The following is a 17,679-nucleotide window of genomic DNA, read 5'->3' on the forward strand; positions in this document are numbered from 1 at the left end:
GAAATTCACTGGCCATTTATAATCTCTTAGTCACAACTTAAACAATTATAAGTATTAAAATACATGCAAATCTTCAAATTAGTAGAGATTTTTTTTTCTTCAGAACCTTTTATGTGCCTTGCGCTGCTTTTATTTAACCGTATTTTTATTTAATTTTTTCTATTATGAATTCCTTTTGTACTATATTTATATATTTGATCTAGGCTCTTGTGTGTTTATCTGTGTGAGAGTAACAATAGATGTATGCCTGGAAGAATTGACAATAAAGCAGACATGACTTGACTTTTACTTGATAGATTTTGTGGTTTGTGAGCCAATACATAGCCTGGACAGATAAATAGAAAGGTTTTTTTTTTTTTTAAAGACATCATGTGAGTTTGGCCATGTGACATGTTAGACTGAAACTGCCACTTTCAGCAAAATAAAAGCAGTTATGCAAAAATTGTGTCTCTCTGTTCCTCTCTTCCGTTTCTCTCTATTTCCCCTTGTTTCTTCACTCTTACCTCAATTCTGTGTTTTTCCAGATAAAGGTTATCAGCAGCCACCTGAGGAGTTAGACAATGCCATCATCATAATGATGGCATTCTCAGGAATGCTTCTCATCTTCACTGTTGCTGGGTCACTTTACATATTAAAGATCTACAAGGTAACACTTGGCTACACATTGTGTCGTTAGAGCATACTGTAATAATTCAATCTGTCTATAATGTCTAATGTAAGTTTCTTTAATTCTGTATGCTTTCTTTGATGCATGAATCATATGATCATGCTGTAGAAGTTCAGGCAATGGATTTCTGCAAATCTGAAAGGACTCAATCTAACAGTGAGGGGTTATAAACTGATTAGCCACAACATTAAAACTTCACTGACAGGTGAAGTGAATAACTTGATTATCAGTGTTTAGGGAAAGTTCATTTTTAAAAGTAATGCATTACAACACTCTGTTACTCCATAAAAAGTAACTTACTTTTTATGGACAGCAATGCATTACATTACTTTTGCATTACTTTTAGTCACAAGAGCTAGGCTACATTTTTGACAACAGTAAAGGCCTTTTCACACCAAAAGTGAAATAAGCCTCAGGCTAAAGGAATACCTCTTCTCTGGCTAGCCTGTCTGGTCTATTCACAGAAGAGCTACTGTAGCTCAAATTACTGGAAAACTCAATGCTGGCAATGACAGAAAGGTGTCAGAACTCACAGTGCCTCACAGTTTTCTGCGTATTAGGCTGTGTAGTCCCAGAGCAGTCAGAGTGCCCATGATGACCCCTGTCCACCACCGGAAGCAGTTACAGTGGGCACATGAGTGTCAGAACTACATCATGGAGCAATGGCTTGATCTGAAGAATCACTTTTTCTTTTAGATCAGGTGGATAGCCGGGTGCATGTTCCCTGCTATACTGCTAAAAATGTTAATGATGATTGAGAAAAATTAAAAAAGATCTCAAAATTCCTCATTGGACTGAAAATCCATGATTGAGCATCTATGGGATGTGCTGGACCAACAAATCTGACCCACGGAAGCCTCACCTTGCAACTTGTAAGACCTAAAGGATCTTTTGCTAATGTCTTGGTGCCAGATGCCAGAGGACACGTTCAGAGGACTTGTGGAGCTTTGGCAGCACAAAGGGGACCTACAGGATATTAGGCAGATGGTTTTAATGTTGCTGTGGCTGATCAGTAGATATGGACTCATGACTAAGTGGTAAAATGTCAGTTCAGAAAAAGTCATCTTTCTGTTATTATGCAAGATGCTCCAGATGGACTGTCCAGAATTGCACTAATTGAAAGATGGTGCTGTTTTGACATAAAAAGGGCAGAAGTGTCCTGTCCGGAAAAAACACATGTGAGGCTGTTAGTTTCAGCTCTAGTTTTGCTTCATTATTTTTAGGAACACCCTCCTTGTAGAGATGACAAAAATGAAGTTGCAGAGCAGAGACCAGGGGAGAGTGATGAAGTGATTTTGGATGAAGATGCTGCATCTGCATCACTCTACACAGTGAGATAACAGTCTCTTTCTCTTTTGGATAGTAGTCATTTACTCTCAGTATTTGCCATTTGTTGGCGTAACCTGGCAACCTGTTTTAATAAGGATTTTAAATGATGTCTCAAACAAATTTCTGTCGTCTTATACTCCTTTCCAACAGACTCTACAATGCAGATCAGGCTCTATTTATGATACACTGCAATCAGACACGATGCATGTAGAAAACACAAAGAAGAAAAAATCTGAAAAGGTTTGTTTAATACGGGTTTGTTTAATAAATGGTGTAATATTACATTGCATGTATAACCTATAATGTAGACTTAACAATATGCTTGTAAAATTTTAATATATAGCTTCAAGTATTAAATTAAAGACACTTCATGACATACACAGATTTTAAATATGTAATACCTACAAGCCCAGACAGAAAGCAACAGTGAAAATAAAGCATTCAGTTTATGATTATATTTGGTGAAAAAAAAAGTTGTTTCAGAATTTCAACTGTTTTCTATTGCTGTTTTCTCTTTCAGCACTGCAACACACAAGAAGAGTATGTATTTGAGTCTGTGTATGAAAACCTGTCAATAAACAGATGAACGAATGAGTTAATGAATGTGATTTATGAATACTTGCTGGAAAGTGTCAAATAAAGATTTAAATGTTTTTTTGTATAATTTTATATTTTATGGGCCAGTATGAACAGAAAATAAATGAAAGGTCAAAAAAACTGAACGTGTCGTTTTTCCCCAAAACTCATCAAACCTTTCGCCTTCTTGCATAAAAAGTGGTACATTTTCTGCAGCCCGTTAAAAAAGCCCCGCCCTTACGCTGTGTAAACCAATCAATTGGCATCTTCAGTTGCGTGCAACCAATGGGAACCTTCGTATCCGAACTTCCTGTCTGTTTGCCCCGCCTCCTGAAGTGTCAACAATGGCAGCCGAGGGAGATTTTCTGATACGCTACCGGGCGGTGTCAAATAAACTGAAAAAAGTAAGCGCTAAAATATATTACGAATATTTCTAATACCTGAATGTTTTCAGTGTTAGCTTTTAATGATGTCTACAATACTGAGCATAACCAAAAGAATGTCGTGACAGCACTACACAACCCTCACTAGCATGTTGCTAATTAAATTTCAAGAGCTACTAAACGAGGTTCACAACAATGCGATATATTATTACCCAGAGTATGTTAAGTGTCCAAGCCTGTCAAATTAATCTAACGTTACACTCTTAAATATAAAGGTGCTCAAAAGGTTCTTCAAGCGATGCCATAGAAGAACCATTCAGTCAAAGGTTCTTTAAAGAACCTTCTTTCGCCACAAAGAACCTTTTGATGTTAAAGGTTCTTTATGGAACCATTTAGACAAAAAAGGTTCTTCTATGGCATCGTGAAGCACCTTTATTTTTAAGAGTGTAATTTAGTGACCTTTTTAATATTTTCCCTTCCCCCTTAAAAAACAGACGTTTTCTGCGGAAGCCTAATGTCGCTGAAGCAAGTGAACAGTTTGGTGAGTATTGTGTCAGAAGAGTGATGCTGTGTGCGGTAATGCTAGTCTGTGTTTATCATTATGTGACATCTTTCCTCAGGTCAGCTGGCCAAGGAGCTCAAACAGCAAGACTGTCCTCAATATGCTGCCTTCTGTAATCTGGCCATGGCCCGGTAACAGCATCTCTCATAACTATCAATTCTTCATCCTAGTTTCTGATCTAAAGAACATGTGGAAATGGTTTGTCTGTCTTCGTAGCTGTGAGCAGACCCTGTTCAATGCTGCAGGAGAAGCCCTGGCACTGACTGATGCAGCCCGACTCTTTCTGGCCTCGGAGCAGGAAACCCGAGCGCTGAGGGCTCCCGGCTTCGATGAGAATATGCAGGCAGCAATGAACTGCTATAGTTTTGCTATTAAGGTATTTGTTGGAAACGCATATTTTACCAGATATTTATTCGCAAGCCGATAAGCATTTATAAACAGGCTGTTATTTTCCAGAATGTTGGGCTCAGTTCATGCTTGAAATAGAATGAAAAGTCTCTTGTAATTTTATATTTTCAATTTAAAATTAGGTGATTCTCCTGCTCAGTGTAGCCTGACACAGTGTTATTTTAGTATAATTGAGATATTAATATACTGTTTTTATATTTTCTTTTTCGTTTTGTTGTGTTTTCTTATATTTATTTTGTTAAACACATCTATATAATTTTATTAAATGTTTATTTCAGTTTTAGTTATTTTAGTACATCAAAGTTAAAGTATATGAAATAAAACAAGATTTATATAGCATTTATTATTGAGGATCTGCAGTTTTTTTTTTTACTTCCAGTAAGAAAAAAGTTTTTTTTTTTTTTATGGTTTTAGTTAATTATAATAACCCCTGGCCTGACAGAATCAAGAGTAATATTACTTACTATTCACTTTTATTCACTATTGCTGATAGAGTTAGAAGAAGAGAAGATGACCATGAGCAACTACTACAAGCAGAGCTAAATATTTTCTAAAGTAATAGTTCATAATAGCTCATTTTTGCTTGCAGCTATCTGCAGTTTTCATGTGTTTCATGTTGAGATGCTCCTAAAAAAATTGATTTGAAGTCATACTGGACTAATGAAGTAAAAACCCTCAAATCATGCAATCACGTGCAGAATTTTTTATTTTTTTATTTTTTAGATGTTATACTGCAAATATGTACTTGTATATTGTATAGGTCTGTATTGAGATGAATCAGCCTGTTATGGCGGCCAGTCTCTCACTGGAGCTTGGCAATGCTCTGAAGGTGAGACGTTAATCATTGTAATACACGGAGCGGCTTTCTGTTTATAAATGAATTAAAATTGCATACTCATCTTGTTCCACAGTGCTTCATCATGTTGTGGTCCTGTTTATATTTGTGTGTAGGAGATGAACAGACCCGGGGAGGCGATAGTTCATTTCCAGAGAGCCGCAGAACTGCAGATTCAGACTCCAATTGAGGCCCTGCTGTCACTGTGGGAAATGGCCTCCTGCAAAATACTGACCCGTGAGTTCAGAGATGGCAGTGCTTTCCTGTCAGAATGCAATGATTCATTTTGGTGCTGAGTTTCAGATGAAGTTCTGTGGTGGTCAGAGCAGTCATGTGATGTTTGATTGCTAGGCGATTACGATGGCGCTCTTGCTGTTCTCTCTGAGATGCAGCACATGTGTCAGGAAAGAGGACTACAGCTACCCGGGACAAACACCCCTGTCGGTATGAATATAATCAGCTTCCACCAGACAATACAATTATTTTTAGTTTTGAAATCTAGGCATGTGAGGTTTGGTGGTCTAGGTTTTTAGGGATTTTCACCAGACTTTGCAGTTTATTTGGATTTCCTGATCAAACCCTGCAACCGCTTGCAATTTATAAGCAGAAGTCATGTTATGTTTTGTGACTGAATTTCATACTTGTCAAGAATCTGTTTCGCATTTGCAGAGTCAGCAGCCTGTTAGTTTGGACATCAGCTGATAAGGAAATGAAGCATATGCTCTAAGAATCTTTGGATTCTGTTTCAGTTCTGTTTTTTTTCATTCCAGGTGCATTTATGGATATCATAGCAAAGTGTGAAATCTCCAGGGTATTACTTCTTATGCTGCTTGAGGTAATTTATATATTTAAAATCGGTGCGGGTTACAAATAAGCTGACATTTTGGACAATATGTTCAGAAACCACACCTATAACGTTAGTGTGTTTGTTTACTATGCCCAAAAATGACACGATATATTTGTGTCTATGTTTTAGCCTCCTCCTCAAAAGCTGCTACCTGAGCACGCTCAAACACTAGAGCGATACGCCTGGGAATCCTTCGACTCACACAGTCAGGGTAAGACTTTGTAGCTAATGGAGAACCAGGCAAGCACAGTGTTTTATTTAAAAACTGTTGTTACTGTCTGTCCTTTAGTAAACTTCCTTCCAGAAAATGTGTTCCTCCTTCTGCAGTCAGTTGTGGTGAGTATTTCAAATCTATTTGTAAAATTAGTTTGTTAAAATATACTGTCTGAAACCACATTTAAAATCTGCATTCAAAATCCAATCTAAACCTGGAAATAATCTGGAAACAAGTTTTTGGATTCCGAAATATTTCAAACAATGAAGCATTATGGCATGAAATAAGGAAGAAATATATTTTACTAAGACAGTCTTACAGATCAAAAGTGTGGTGTAAGATTTTATTTATTTCTATTTATTTATACTTAAATTCAGCAAGCATGCATTAAATTGATTCAAAGTCACAGAAAATACATTTATAATGTTACAAAAGATTACATTTCTAATAAATGCTTTTTGTTTAAACTTTCTATTTATTGAAGAATCCTGAAAAAAAAATGTATCATGGTTTCCACAAAAATATTAAGAGGAACAGTGATTTTTAACATGTTTCTTGAGCAGCAAATCAGCATATCAGAGTGATTTCTGAAAGATCATGTGATGCTGAAGACTGGAGTAATAGATACTGAAAATGGCAGTTTTGCCATCACAGGGATAAATGCAATTTTTTAAAATATATTAAAATAGAAAACAGTTGTTTTAAATTGTTGTAATTTTTACAGTATAACTTATTTTACTATATTTTTGATCAAATGCAGCCTTGGCGAGCATAAGAGATATTAAAACAATGAATTTAATTTCAACTTTTTATTTAAAATCTTATATTGATAATATACTTTGTAGTGAAAATTGTATGACCTAAAAAATGCAAAATAGAAGCATTTTCAGTAGTGGTCTCTGACTTTTAGGCTTAACTATTGGTTAAAATGCTATAAACTGATTACTAGTAGAGCTCTTGGATTAAGACGGCTAAATGGTCTGACTGGCCTGTTTACAGATGGCCTGTCAGGAAAAGGATACAGAATCTCTCAAGGCTCTCCAGACAGAACTGTGGTGAGCTTTCTGCATTTTCTGACTCATACTAGGCATTTATCTATATTAGATTGAAACCTTTGCAATTAGATAACCGTCACCTTTCTCTACTCACAACAGGCCACTCCTTTCGGCAGAACAGAATCATCTCCTCCACTTAGTGGTTCAGGAGCGAATTACACCCTCCGGTCAGGGCATATGATTCAGTGCAATACACCCCCACAAAACAGTTCTTATTGGACCATTCCTATGCCAGTGCCTGGTGCATTTTGCATGAGGACTGTAGAAGGTCACTGAACCTACCAGAGCTGTACATACACGCATGAAAATTTCTCTAATAACAGAAGTTTTCATGTCTCCTATACAAACTCGCTTTGGTGATTTATATAGCGGTTAGATATTGTGTTGAAAAGGTGAATGATTATGTTGAAACATATTTAAAGTTGTAAAATATTGATGTTGTAAATAATAAAATGACAAAGTGATTCTTATGGCAAGGTTTTTATTTGTGTGATTACTAAAATTAATGTCATCCCTGGTTTACACTGTTTGGCTTTGCATTGAAAAAATAAAATCCTTTCCATTTACTGTCATACTGCAACATAAAAATACATCTAGAGCCAACTAAAACTTTAACCAAACAAAGTAAGCAGAAACTGAAGATTGGATTGGATGTCCATAAGGAGCTTTTTCCCTTGAGAGGATGTTGAATAATTACTTCCATAAAACATTAAAAAAAAAGAAGCTTTTTATAAATTCTTTTGGAACATTCTGTGCTCTAGAATTTTACAGGGTGATCATCTGACCACATCAACAATCATTCATCATCATCATCGTCATGCTAATCAAAAATGGCTGGCATAGCAACAGAGCCCATTTCATTATCAAGAAAGCCTTTGTCCACACAGAAATTGCAAATAAATATGTTGGCAGAGGGCCTGTACAGTGCAATTACAAAAGGATTGTGTATTCAGAAGTCTACATGACCAAGTGAGTGATCACAAATTTGAACAGCACCATGATGCATCACAGTAACAAAAATTTGACCCTTATCTTGACCTACAGTAGAGAACTATCCTGTGCTATTGCCATCTACAACAAAAAAAAAATATATTGAAATAAAATAAACCCATGTTTAAGACAAAGCTAATTCTTAAAGTGCAAGTGGTGTTTAAAACTACACTTTGATAACATATATTTTTCTGTATGTACTGTATATGTACAACTTATCTTTCTCTTTATACATGTTATAAATAATTTTTTACATATCATTCTTGTATATACTGCATCGTCACCACCCCTGCAATAAAGTGTTTAGACCCTCTTACTCCCCTCAGTGCTTTACGAAACTAGGAAAGATGACCCATCAAACCAATCTATAGTATTACTCTAAACAAAAATGCAAAAAAAACAAAAAAAACTTTTCTCTTCTTGTTTAAGAAACTTTTCTGGCCAATTTTCCTCAAATGCTGAATCAACCCTTTCTCACTGACAGATTTTAATGTTTCAATGAACTGCTGATGCTGTGATTTGTTGCGCACGTTTCTACAATTCCAACCAACGCCTGTAATATTTGAGACAACTCATTATTTTTCAAGTTCTGTACTTAGACTTTAAAGAAAAATAATTAAGGCTGTACATTAGCACTGAGAGCGAGGTCTAAAGTTTAATCCACTCGTTTGCGCAGGATGATGTACATAATTCCAGTGAAGAGGGTCAGCAGCCACCCAAACCAGGCCATGATGTAGGACCAGCCATACCAGCCATTCTTCTCGTCTCTGTGAAAGTGATCGGTATAGACTGACAGAGCCACCATGATGCAGAAACCTAGAGATCCCAAGTGAAATGCATAAATGCACAACAGAAATGAATGTCTGTATGACCTGTAAGACCTTGAAGACAATGATCCACACATGTATGTTTCAATAATGCCCTAATTTAACCTCAGATTTCCAGAAACAGGGACTTACAGGAGATGAGCTGCACGACTCCAGAGATGGTGAACCGCTTTCCTTTACCCAGAGTAAAGAGTTGGAAGACAAAAGAACAAAGAGAGAACACAGCAAACAGGCAGGACAGCACTGCAAACGCCTGGACTGCTTGCAGATAGTCTAGATAGATGAATTAAAGGGGCATCACATGAATGTCCCAGTCTGTACACTCTTAAAAATTAAGGTTCTTCAGTGGCATGAAGAAACTTTAACATCCATGGAATGTTTTCATTGTACAAACATTTAGATTATTAAAATGTTCTTCAGACTAAGTAAAAAATATGGCTCTAAGAACTGTTCACTTAAAGTTTTTTTTGGGAACCCAAAAGGGTTCTTCTGTGGCATCATTGAAGATCTTCTGGAATCTTAATTTCGAATAGTGTACATATACACTGGGGTAGACTAGTGAAAATAGGCAGATGTACAAAAATGCATTCTTTTAACATGGTTTATCTTACCCTTCCGGTATGAGGTTGGTATGTCCATGTACACCCAGACATTATCATTGTTCTCCATCACCCATCTGCCCCACAAGTCTGTATAAAGGTTCTCTGTGAACCACCATGCCTGGGAAAAAACAAAAATCAACAACAACAATACAAACTCCTATATATATATAAGGACATATATATATATATATATATATATATATATATATATATATATATATATTATATATATAGTCTATATATAAAAGTATAACAACATAAACTTACATCATCTATAGTTGCCCAAAAAAGGAAGAAAATTGTAGTCAGATGAAGCAAACAAATTCCTGCCAGGGCCTTGAACATATTCAGAGGATGAGGGGGAAACAGGGTGGAACAATAACCTGCTGTAAGGGAAATATTATGAGACAAAGCATCTTGTGATTAAGAAATACTATACATCAAAAGGTCCTGTGCAATTCAGCAGCCGTCCAATGATGACATATTTAGAATAGCCATGTTTTGAAATAAAAAGTTGCCTTATATTTAAAGATTCTGAGGACTGAGGAAGAAAGAGGAAAGGGGCTTTAATGTCCCTTTTACATGATTCACAATGAATCTATGCTTTTCATTCACACAGTGCTTTTAATTGTGTGCTAGTAATAATCAAGCCATGTGTGTTTCAGGTACATTTATTTTTCCCAAAAAGCAGGCATGGCCTATGACATCACTTTACTTTTTGGATACTAGCTTTTTGCAATAAAACAGCAATTGTTTTATCACTTCTGTAGGGTCACTTTACTTTTTTGATACTAGCTTTGTTTCTACTAAGATAACATACACAAATCTCCAGCGGCTGTTAAACTACAGTATGTGGGAGGAGAAGAGTCTTCTGTTTCTTTAAGTCACAGATACAGTAGGTGAACTGACATGTCATTTAAAATGCTGATGCATGCTGTTCATACAAACAACAATAATGATTTAAGAGAAAAATATTGTGTTAAATCCCATTAAATTATAAAAACTAGGCTATACCAACAGTTCAGAGCAGACCTTCTGCAATGCATTCGTATTTTATATTCACTGAATGTCCGTTTAAAATAACGCCTGGTGCGATTAACAATGCATAGACAAAATATTATTTATTGGCAAATTCTAGCAAACCTACATTACATAGGCTACATTAGACAAATATACAATGGAAGCTAATGCGAAAGCTCCCGCGAATTACAGAGGAAGGAATTCGTGTCACGTCATGCGTTCGGATGCATTTTCTTCCAAACAGTTTTCATTCAATTCTAAACATTCTATTACAGTTTAAATATATTTCCCTTTCTTTTATGTCGATTCTAAGACGCTTAATTGTATCAATAAATAATAACTTTACAACCTCACCGGCATGAGAATTCTACAGCGATGGCACAGATAATAAAAGGTTACCTTGGGTATTTTAAATTTCTCAAATTATTTCTTGATTTTCGTAGCCTATCTGATGCCCCACCATCCGAGGATATTCGCACTTCCCCGCACCTCGTCCTTCGTCTCGCCCCCCTCCCACACTCTTTGCTGCATAGAGGACCCCACCCATCCCAAGGACTTACTTTTAAGTCCTTACGTATCCCACATCCAGCGAAATCCTAGAACTGTTTTGTCGCAGGCTGGAAATTCATGCACGAGGTGTAGTAAGAGACACACAAACGTTGATTTCTCTCAGTATCAAAAAACAGCCACCAATACATTTTATTTTTAAATGCCGGACTGCCCAATGTTTAGATGCCTCCTTAAACGCACTGTAAATGACTTTTGCCGAGTGCTCAGTAATTCTGTGCAAGAGTTTGCAACGTCGTCATCCTGTTACCTAAAGCTGCGATGTGCTATACAGCGATCTATCCGCATGCCGCAGCATCCTAACTCAGCTCTTCTAGAGGCGCACCGCAGACTCCACACTCGCCCGGTGTCGCACTCAGAGCTGCAGGCATTAAAGTGACTGAACGGGACAAACGCAGCACATGGCTAGCCAACAATAGGGCTATACCAAAGCCAGTCACAACCCATCTCTCCAATCACGATAAAGTAGCGCAGAGGCAGAAAATGACGCGCAGGCCAGGTACTTTGCAGAGGTTGATGATGAGTCATCTAAAGAAGGTTTGGAGCGACACCTACTGCGGATTCAGTGGAACGGCCTGGTCTCACACACACACACACACACACACACACACACACACACACACACACACACACACACACACACATGTTTGTTTTTGTGAAAAGTGGGGACATCCCATAGGCATAATGGTTTTTATACTGTACGAACTGTATATTCTATCGCCCTACACCAACCCTACACCTAACCCTACCCCTTACAGGAAACTTTGTGCATTTTTACTTTCTCAAAAAAACTAATACTGTATGATTTATAAGCGTTTAGAAAAATGGGGACATGTGTAATGTCCTCATAAGTCACCCTCTCCTTATAATACCTGTGTCATACCCATGTCATTATACAAAGATTTTTCCTAAAGAACACATTTTTCCTTGTCTTTGGGTTAGTCATATATATATATATATATAATATATATATATAACAATAATATATATACATACAGGTGCTGGTCATATAATTAGAATAATAAATAATTAATTGTATTTTATATTCATTCATTACACACAGACTGATATATTTCAAATATTTATTTCTTTTAATTTTGATGATTATAACTGACAAACTAAGGAAAATCCCAAATTCAGTATCTCAGAAATTTTAATATTACTTAAGACCAATACAAAGAAAGGATTTTTAGAAATCTTGGCCAACTAAAAAGTATGAACATGAAAAGTATGAGCACATACAGCACTCGATACTTAGTTGGGGCTCCTTTTGCCTGAAGTACTGCAGCAATGCGGCGTGGCATGGAGTCGGTCTGTGGCTTCTTCTGCATTCTTGGGTCTGGCATATCGCATCTTCCTCTTCACATTACCCATAGATTTTCTATGGGGTTAAGGTCAGGAGAGTTTGCTGGCTAATTAAGAACAGGGACACCATGGTCCTTAAACCAGGCACTGGAAGCTTTGGCACTGTGTGCAGGTGCCAAGTCCTGTTGGAAAATGAAATCTGCATCTCCATAAAGTTTGTCAGCAGCAGGAAGCATGAAGTGCTCTACAAACTTCCTGGTATATGGCTGTGTTGACCTTGGACCTCAGAAAACACAGTGGACCAACACCAGCAACCCAAACCATCACTGACTGTGGAAACTTTACACTGGACCTCAAGCAACGTGGATTGTGTGCCTCTCCTCTCTTCCTCCAGACTCTGGCACCCTGATTTCCAAAGGAAATGCAAAATTTACTTTCATCAGAGAACATAACTTTGGACCACTCAGCAGCAATCCAGTACTTTTTGAACCTAAACCAGTCTGATGCAGTCTGTTGTTCAAGAGTGGCTTGACACAAGGAATGTGACAGCTGAAACCCATGTCTTGCATACATCTGTGCGTAGTGGTTCTTGAAGCACTGACTTCAGCTGCAGTCCACTCTTTGTGAATCTCCCCAACATTTTTGAATGGGTTTTGTTTCACAATCCTCTCCAAGGTGCGGTTATCCCTATTGCTTGTACAATTTTTTCTACCACATCTTTTGTTTCCCTTCGCCTCTCTATTAATGTGCTTGGACACAGAGCTCTGTGAACAGCCAGCCTCTTTTGCAATTACCTTTTGTGTCTTGTCCTCCTTGTGCAAGGTGTCAATGGTCGTCTTTTGGACAACTGTCAATTCAGCAGTCTTCCCCATGATTGTGTAGCCTACAGAACTAGACTGAGAGACCATTTAAAGGCCTTTGCAGATGTTTTTAGTTAATAAGCTGATTAGAGTGTGACACTAGGTGTCTTCATTATTGAACCTTTTCACAATATTCTAATTTTCTGAGATACTGAATTTGGGATTTTCCTTAGTTGTCAGTTATAATCTTAAAAATGAAAAGAAATAAACATTTGAAATATATCAGTCTGTGTGTAATGAATGAATATAATATACAAGTTTCACTTTTTGAATGGAATAGTGAAATAAATCAACTTTTTGATCATATTCTTATTATATGACCAGCACCTGTATACAGTAGTCAACATTTGAAGTGGATCAAAAATCTTTCATCAATGTTGTCCTAAAACCTAAAACCAAAATGCGTTCTTGTCGTAGAACAACTTTTTGATTCCACTTCAAATGCTGACTACTGTATATATATATATATATATACATATCTATATATATACACACACACACACACACACACACACACACACATATATATATATATATATATATATATATATATATATATATACAGTACACAGCATAAATGAGTACACCCCCTCTAAAACTTAAATTCAGCAATTTACTCTACTTAGAAGACATGTTAGGTTTTTTTTGGATATATAATGTTCCAAAAAGCCTGCTTGATCAGTTACAAAAGAAGAATGCCAAAATTATCCAGCAAAATAAGATTTTCTTATCAAAGTGATACAATTTTGTGTTGCAAAAATGAGTACACCCTCCTGAAATTTACTAAATAAAACCAAAAAAAAAAAAAAAAAAGGAAAAAAGGTGTATAGGTCTGATGCTATTTTTGATCAACAGGGAAGTATATTGAACCAAAACTTTTAAAGACAAGTAATTTCATGACAATTAAACGTGTTATATAGCCCACTAAATCATACTCAGACTTAATGCTGGCACCAGTGGTACCACTTGGGAGAGAACTGCCAGGTGACTTATTTCTTTGCATAAAAGAGGACAATGGTACAAGAGATATACCAAATTATTGTTTTAATTGTGAAAATATAGCAGGAAGTAGCACCGACATTCAAAACAATGGACTTGTGATAAGGATCCTGAAATTTCATTTAGTGATGAATGGATTTTTGCTAGAAAAAGAGCAGGAGAAATAACATGCAAGTGTCTCAGAGCCGGCAAAAGCTATGAAAAGAGTATGACGCAGCCTGCAGAAGTGATATGAATGCTTTTTGTCACCACTAGAATTACCTACTGTAGCAAAGCAAAATAAACTCATTTAACCTCTTCCAAGACAAATATTTACAAAATAGAGACTTCTGGAAATCCATACTCTGGTCTCAAGAGACCAAGTCAATAATTTCGGATCCAAAAGCATACAAAATGTTCTGGTGTTGCTAGAGGAGGAGTAGAGTGAGAAGTGCTTGGTACCCACAGTGACGTTCAGTGGTAGTACAGTTTTATATAGGGATGAATGAGTGCTGAAGGTGTGCTTTATCAATGCTGGCATGAATTCACACACTACTGTGTGTGGTAATACAAAAACTTGAAACTGAAGATGCTACCCTCCCCTCATTCCCTGCAATTTTTGGGCATTTTTTCAGCATGACAATGAATATATGCATACTCCCAAGGTGAGAATCCTTCAGTGGACATGTATTTCACTCAATCTTAATGCTCTTGAGCAGCTGTGGGGGATTCTGTAGAGACGAGCTGAGCAAAACTCCCCATTAAAGATCAGAGCATAACAGAGCAGAGTTAAACAGGACAGATGTGAAAATGTGTCATGAACATGTACACTCAGTGCCAAGAAACATCAGAGCAGTATACTAGTTCTGGAGGATAAGTTCTGGAGGACATGCTAAGTGCTAGAATATTATACATTGTCTGAATTAAATCTCGGGTGTACTTATTTCTGCAATCCTTCATTTAAACAAAATTGACTAATTTACTTATCTTACAGAAAATATTTGCATATATTTTTGTTGTTTTTATTAAGTATATGTTTAATATGTTTCAATTTGCCATCTTTCCATAAATAATATTATTGATCATTAAGAAAATACTTCTTTTGATACCTTATACCTTAAAAAAAAAAAAATATATATATATATATATATATATATATAGGCTATACAATAACAATTCACATTGATTCCCACAAATTAATATCTCATGGCCACGACATATTATTACATTCCCACGGGTTATGTTGTGGCCACGACAAAACTTTATGCTTTTTCACTTTTTGAATTTTAGTTAGTGTGTATGGTGTTGTGTGTTTTTTTAAATTAGAGTTATACAAACCATCCATTTACACGTTCATTCAGTTGTGACCCATATCCGATTCATGTGTTTACACCGAGTGGCAACCTCCCACTCTCTCTTGTGAAGCCAACACAGAAGTGACTAAAACTGCAATTCATCGACTTTTCATCGGCAAAAGGGAGTCAGTCCCATAGACTCCCCCTATTAAAATGCCCAACTTTACAGCAGAAAAAAAATGTGTTTACAGCCTGGTACAAAAAGTGGTTTTGGTCTATAGTTATTTTTTTTTACCTATAGCCCTTCATGACAACTGTGAGGGGGGGTGAATTTTTTTATAACTTTTTTATCCATTTAAATTATATTAAGCCTTAAAGTTCTGCATAACTAAGGGCATGGCCACTTGAGTGACAGGAGGATTGCCGTTGCTGACCCTGCCGTCGAGCTAGTTGGGTGTAGTTTCAGCAACCAGCTCCCGCCTTTTTGCCCATTTTTGATTATCTGGGAGTGACACGCGGTGATGCGCTGCCAAGATGACGATTGCCCGCTCCACCCACTTTGAGCTTCAAAAACGCTCTTCAGAAAACTACGGGTGACGTTACGGACACTATGTCCATGTTTTATACAGTCTATTGTTTACACTTGGTTATGGTTATACACTATGGTTTACATATGAGTCACATTGGCACACATCTGATTTATTTCCACATATGAATGAGGAATGAAACAGATCTTGAAATATCTGAATGCATGCATTCCCCCCCCCCCCCCTGTTTACATGGTCATAGAACACAACTGATCTGTGTCACATATGAGCATAAAAATCAGAAATTGGGAATTGGGTCACATTTAACTGACAGTGTAAACAAGACCTTAGAGTCCTTAATGTCTCAAAGGGTCAGTTTTGAAATGGACACTGCTTGCTTTGAGAAGTTTCACTTGTGTTTCTGTCGGTTGAAGAAAACATCCTTGTTGTCATCTTGGATGGAAAGCAGTTCACCCTCTCTTGTCCATTTCCTCCTTACCTTGTTTCTCATCCATTCCATCAACTACTGCAGCCCAGTCAGGAGCAAGTGCCTTTTATCCCCACATGTTCCTGCTTTCTCAGCAGTCCCTGAAGTCACTCGGCAACCTGCAACACCTAAACCAGAGGACTAAAGCCAAAACCCCAAAGACTAAAATTGCTGTGATCCCTCACATTCCTTATGATATGAACAACCTGGAGTACCACAGTTTCACCCTGACAAATACCCTTATACCTCTCATCATGGCACAGATCCCGTCCATCAGATACCCTGTATTTATCAGCACCAGAAACCGCCTGTTCACATTAACCCCATGTATCCCCTTCTTCATCTGGCACCTCCTTTTGATTCTCCTAAACCTTCTGTTCAACAACATCTGTCTCTATCTGTAGTGCAAATACAATAAACACATGAAAAGATGGTACCCCAATACCCAATGATGCCCCCTCCACAATATTCACCGTACCCTTTATACTGTCCCCCTTATCCTGATAGATTTCTGTTCTCCGTACCGCATGCCGTACCATCATCCCCCATTAGCCATGACAGCTGCTTTGCAACCAATGCCATGAACATCATTTCCTCAACCTACATACAATCCGCGAACCCCTCCGGTTATGCAGGCGACCCTCAGCTTCGACTCCTCCTGCACAACCCCCCAAGACGTCTTCATCTCTTAATTGCATGAGGAATAAAATAATGGCAACTTTGCCCTTAGCAAGAGCGTACTCCATTAAAGTCAAAGGTGAGCTATAGCAGTGGTACCCAACCAATTTCAGGAGATTTTCTGATTGTAATAATATTACACAATATTACTGTTTTTATTATTTTGATCAAATAAATGCAAGCTTTGATGGAAGGGACTTGTTTCAAAAATAGAAAAAAATATCTTCTTTTTTTTCCCGGTAGTGTAGTTTCTTTGAGCAAATTATACATCAAAGTTTAGTTTTTTTGCTGCCTCTGTGGTATATTTGAAGATGCGAAGACAAATACCTGGATCTCCATTCCATCTGCCCCAGCAGCCTGTAATTACACACTTCACTCCAGAGGTGGCAGTGTTGTGCTCTCTTCACCACTGCCTTCCTGCCACACACACACACAAAATGTTGAGCCATATTCCAACATGTTATTGAATAAGTTGGATAATAAATAAAATAGAATAATAAACCTTCATTTAAAATTGGAATTAAAGGGTTGGTTGACCCCCCCAAAAAAATACAATTCTGTCATTAATTACTCACCCTCATGTCGTTCCAAAACCGTAAGACCTTTGTTAATCTTCGGAACACAAATTAAGATATTTTTGATCAAATCCGAGAGCTCTCTGACCCTC

At 37.2% G+C, this 17,679-nt stretch overlaps 2 protein-coding genes across 6 annotated transcripts; one reads left to right on the top strand and one right to left on the bottom strand.

Annotated features, from left to right (window-relative positions):
* The first annotated feature begins 2,916 nt into the window (after positions 1 to 2,916).
* Positions 2,917 to 7,346, top strand: LOC122134097 (40-kDa huntingtin-associated protein-like). The gene is made up of 12 exons (XM_042717188.1): positions 2,917 to 2,975; positions 3,450 to 3,496; positions 3,576 to 3,648; positions 3,734 to 3,893; positions 4,686 to 4,754; positions 4,877 to 4,997; positions 5,112 to 5,204; positions 5,531 to 5,595; positions 5,737 to 5,818; positions 5,897 to 5,943; positions 6,821 to 6,876; positions 6,976 to 7,346. The coding sequence occupies exons 1-12, from the start codon at positions 2,917 to 2,919 to the stop codon at positions 7,055 to 7,057; spliced, it is 954 nt and encodes a 317-aa protein (XP_042573122.1). The 3' UTR covers positions 7,058 to 7,346.
* LOC109050723 (epithelial membrane protein 2-like) lies at positions 7,342 to 11,360 on the bottom strand. Of its 5 annotated transcripts, none has more exons than XM_042717187.1 (5): positions 11,133 to 11,360; positions 9,563 to 9,678; positions 9,305 to 9,413; positions 8,826 to 8,966; positions 7,342 to 8,682 (listed from the first exon to the last, which is right to left on the bottom strand). In XM_042717187.1, the coding sequence occupies exons 2-5, from the start codon at positions 9,638 to 9,640 to the stop codon at positions 8,522 to 8,524; spliced, it is 489 nt and encodes a 162-aa protein (XP_042573121.1). In that variant the 5' UTR covers positions 9,641 to 9,678; positions 11,133 to 11,360; the 3' UTR covers positions 7,342 to 8,521. The 5 variants fall into 5 exon arrangements, with proteins under 5 accessions (XP_042573121.1, XP_042573119.1, XP_042573118.1 ...); XM_042717185.1 differs by having other exon boundaries at positions 9,563 to 9,681; positions 10,876 to 11,359; XM_042717184.1 differs by having other exon boundaries at positions 9,563 to 9,681; positions 11,133 to 11,358.
* Between the last annotated feature and the right edge of the window lie 6,319 nt (positions 11,361 to 17,679).

The sequence above is a fragment of the Cyprinus carpio genome, chromosome B1 (assembly GCF_018340385.1).
Source record: "Cyprinus carpio isolate SPL01 chromosome B1, ASM1834038v1, whole genome shotgun sequence".
Classification (NCBI taxonomy): domain Eukaryota; kingdom Metazoa; phylum Chordata; class Actinopteri; order Cypriniformes; family Cyprinidae; genus Cyprinus; species Cyprinus carpio.